Genomic DNA, 1,884 nt, shown 5'->3' on the forward strand with positions numbered 1-1,884 from the left:
CACTTGAAATTCTGTATCATTAATTTGTCATTAAAGAGGTTGATTGCATAATTTGACTGGTTTCATATTGATTGTTTTATCTGTGCAGGTGAAGGACTTCTTGGGGAAATGGCCGGCTCTTCGGATTGAATCACAGGTAAAACAGACTCACTTCTCTTTTCTGCCACTCTTCACACATATTTCACTGCCAAATTTTTAATATGTATCACATTCAAATGGAACAGCAAATGCCACTATTCACTGTGTGTAAGAACTATCACTTTGCATGTGACCATGTTGCTCAACAATGTATTTTAACAGAACATGTTGCATCACAAATGTGTTTTCTGTTGCAAATCGAGTATTAGTCTTTTTATATAATTATTTTTGTTTGTTTTTGTAGCTTTGTGCTGAGTTCCAACGCATCACAAACGTCAACATAAGGAACCAGTTCTATGCTGTGCTTGACCAACACACACCTGCACTGGTGGCCTTGTATAGGCAGAAGGCGGCACGAACCGGTAAGATATCAGAGGCGCTGAGTGACATCTTAAAGACTTATGAACTGATATGTTTTGTCTCTTATGTTTACTGTGATGGCCAACTTATTCAAACTGAAAATTCACTTTTGAGGTTCTTGCAGATTGTGAATCCATTTAAACGCTTTTTAATTTCAAACTTTACAGGAACCCGTAAAGCGCCTCCATAATTCAGAGAACAACCCACACAAATACGATCCACAAACCGGGTAAGACTGCGTATTATATACTGTAAATGTTAGTTTAATCTACCACTATATGGATTTGAAATACTAAAACTGAATTTCATTAATGATGCCTGCAACTTTTTCCCCCAGAATAAATTCATCACATAACCTGGCTGTGACCACTTATCTCTTCAAAGAATTAAGGACAACTTTTACAGACGTTGACCCTGAATGTGCAAAAGGTAATCTTAAAGATGTTGTAATCATTTTAATGTCCTCTGTTTTACTTAGTTTTATTGGCATTACATTTATTTATGATTTATTTAACAGGTTGCAAGACGTATTTTGAGACTTTGCGGAGGAAGTATTCTTTGGCTCAGCCTGAAAAGGCCAAGAAAAGAAACACTATGAAGAACACTGCAAAGAACCGTCAAAGAAAGAGACGGGTAAGTTAAGAAACTGGTTAAGCAGTTGTTGTTTTTTTCTTCTTCAGAATGTAACTGTCCTCCTCTCTGTGTTTTAGTGGTTAAATTACTGTCATGTTTTGCAGTTGCTGGAGACCATGTCCAGTGTTGTACAAACCCAACACATAAAGGGAACTGTGGAAGACTGCAACAATAGAACTGATGTCTGATGAAGATGCTATTGTTGATGGAAGGCCAGTGTGGATGCTGAGGTCTCCACCAAACAGAACCACAGAGTTATCTGCTCTCTGCCAGGTACTACAAACCAGACTAGAGGCTGACCCACGCTACGTCACACCACCAGTGCATCATGGCAGTTTGAAAAAATTAATATTTACATATATACACTTTAATTTCTATATTTATTTATTGATTTTAAATTGTTTTATATTGTATACTTTGTATATTTGTTCCTTTTTGATGTGCATGTTGCTGATCTCCACGTTTTGTATTTTATTCCTTTACACCTTTAACATTTCTTTTTCCCCATTCATTTTAATGTATGTTTATAATGTTCATGTTATATTTGTTTTTGTTCCTTTAAATTTTCATCCCCTCAAATATTTTTGTTCCCCCATTCCTTTTTAATGCTTGTTTATAATGCTCTTTGTAATGTTTTATTTACCTTAATAAAAATGTCAGACTTTCTCATTGTTCTTTGTGTGTGTTTTTAAAATTATATTTGAATGTATTAAAATTGGGGTAAGGGGGGTTTAGTGTATACTGAGCAATATC

The 1,884-nt window shown here is 35.4% G+C and overlaps 1 protein-coding gene across 1 annotated transcript; it reads left to right on the forward strand.

The window, feature by feature from the left end:
- Positions 1 to 398: 398 nt before the first annotated feature.
- On the forward strand, positions 399 to 1,587 carry LOC308702829 (uncharacterized protein). The gene is made up of 5 exons (XM_081385944.1): positions 399 to 500; positions 666 to 727; positions 836 to 927; positions 1,016 to 1,131; positions 1,236 to 1,587. Exons 1-5 carry the CDS (start codon positions 435 to 437, stop codon positions 1,317 to 1,319), a joined length of 420 nt encoding a protein of 139 aa, XP_081242070.1. The 5' UTR covers positions 399 to 434; the 3' UTR covers positions 1,320 to 1,587.
- The last annotated feature ends 297 nt before the right edge of the window (positions 1,588 to 1,884 follow it).

This window comes from Scardinius erythrophthalmus (assembly GCF_964197995.2).
Source record: "Scardinius erythrophthalmus genome assembly, chromosome: 15".
In the NCBI taxonomy this organism is placed as follows: Eukaryota; Metazoa; Chordata; class Actinopteri; order Cypriniformes; family Leuciscidae; genus Scardinius; species Scardinius erythrophthalmus.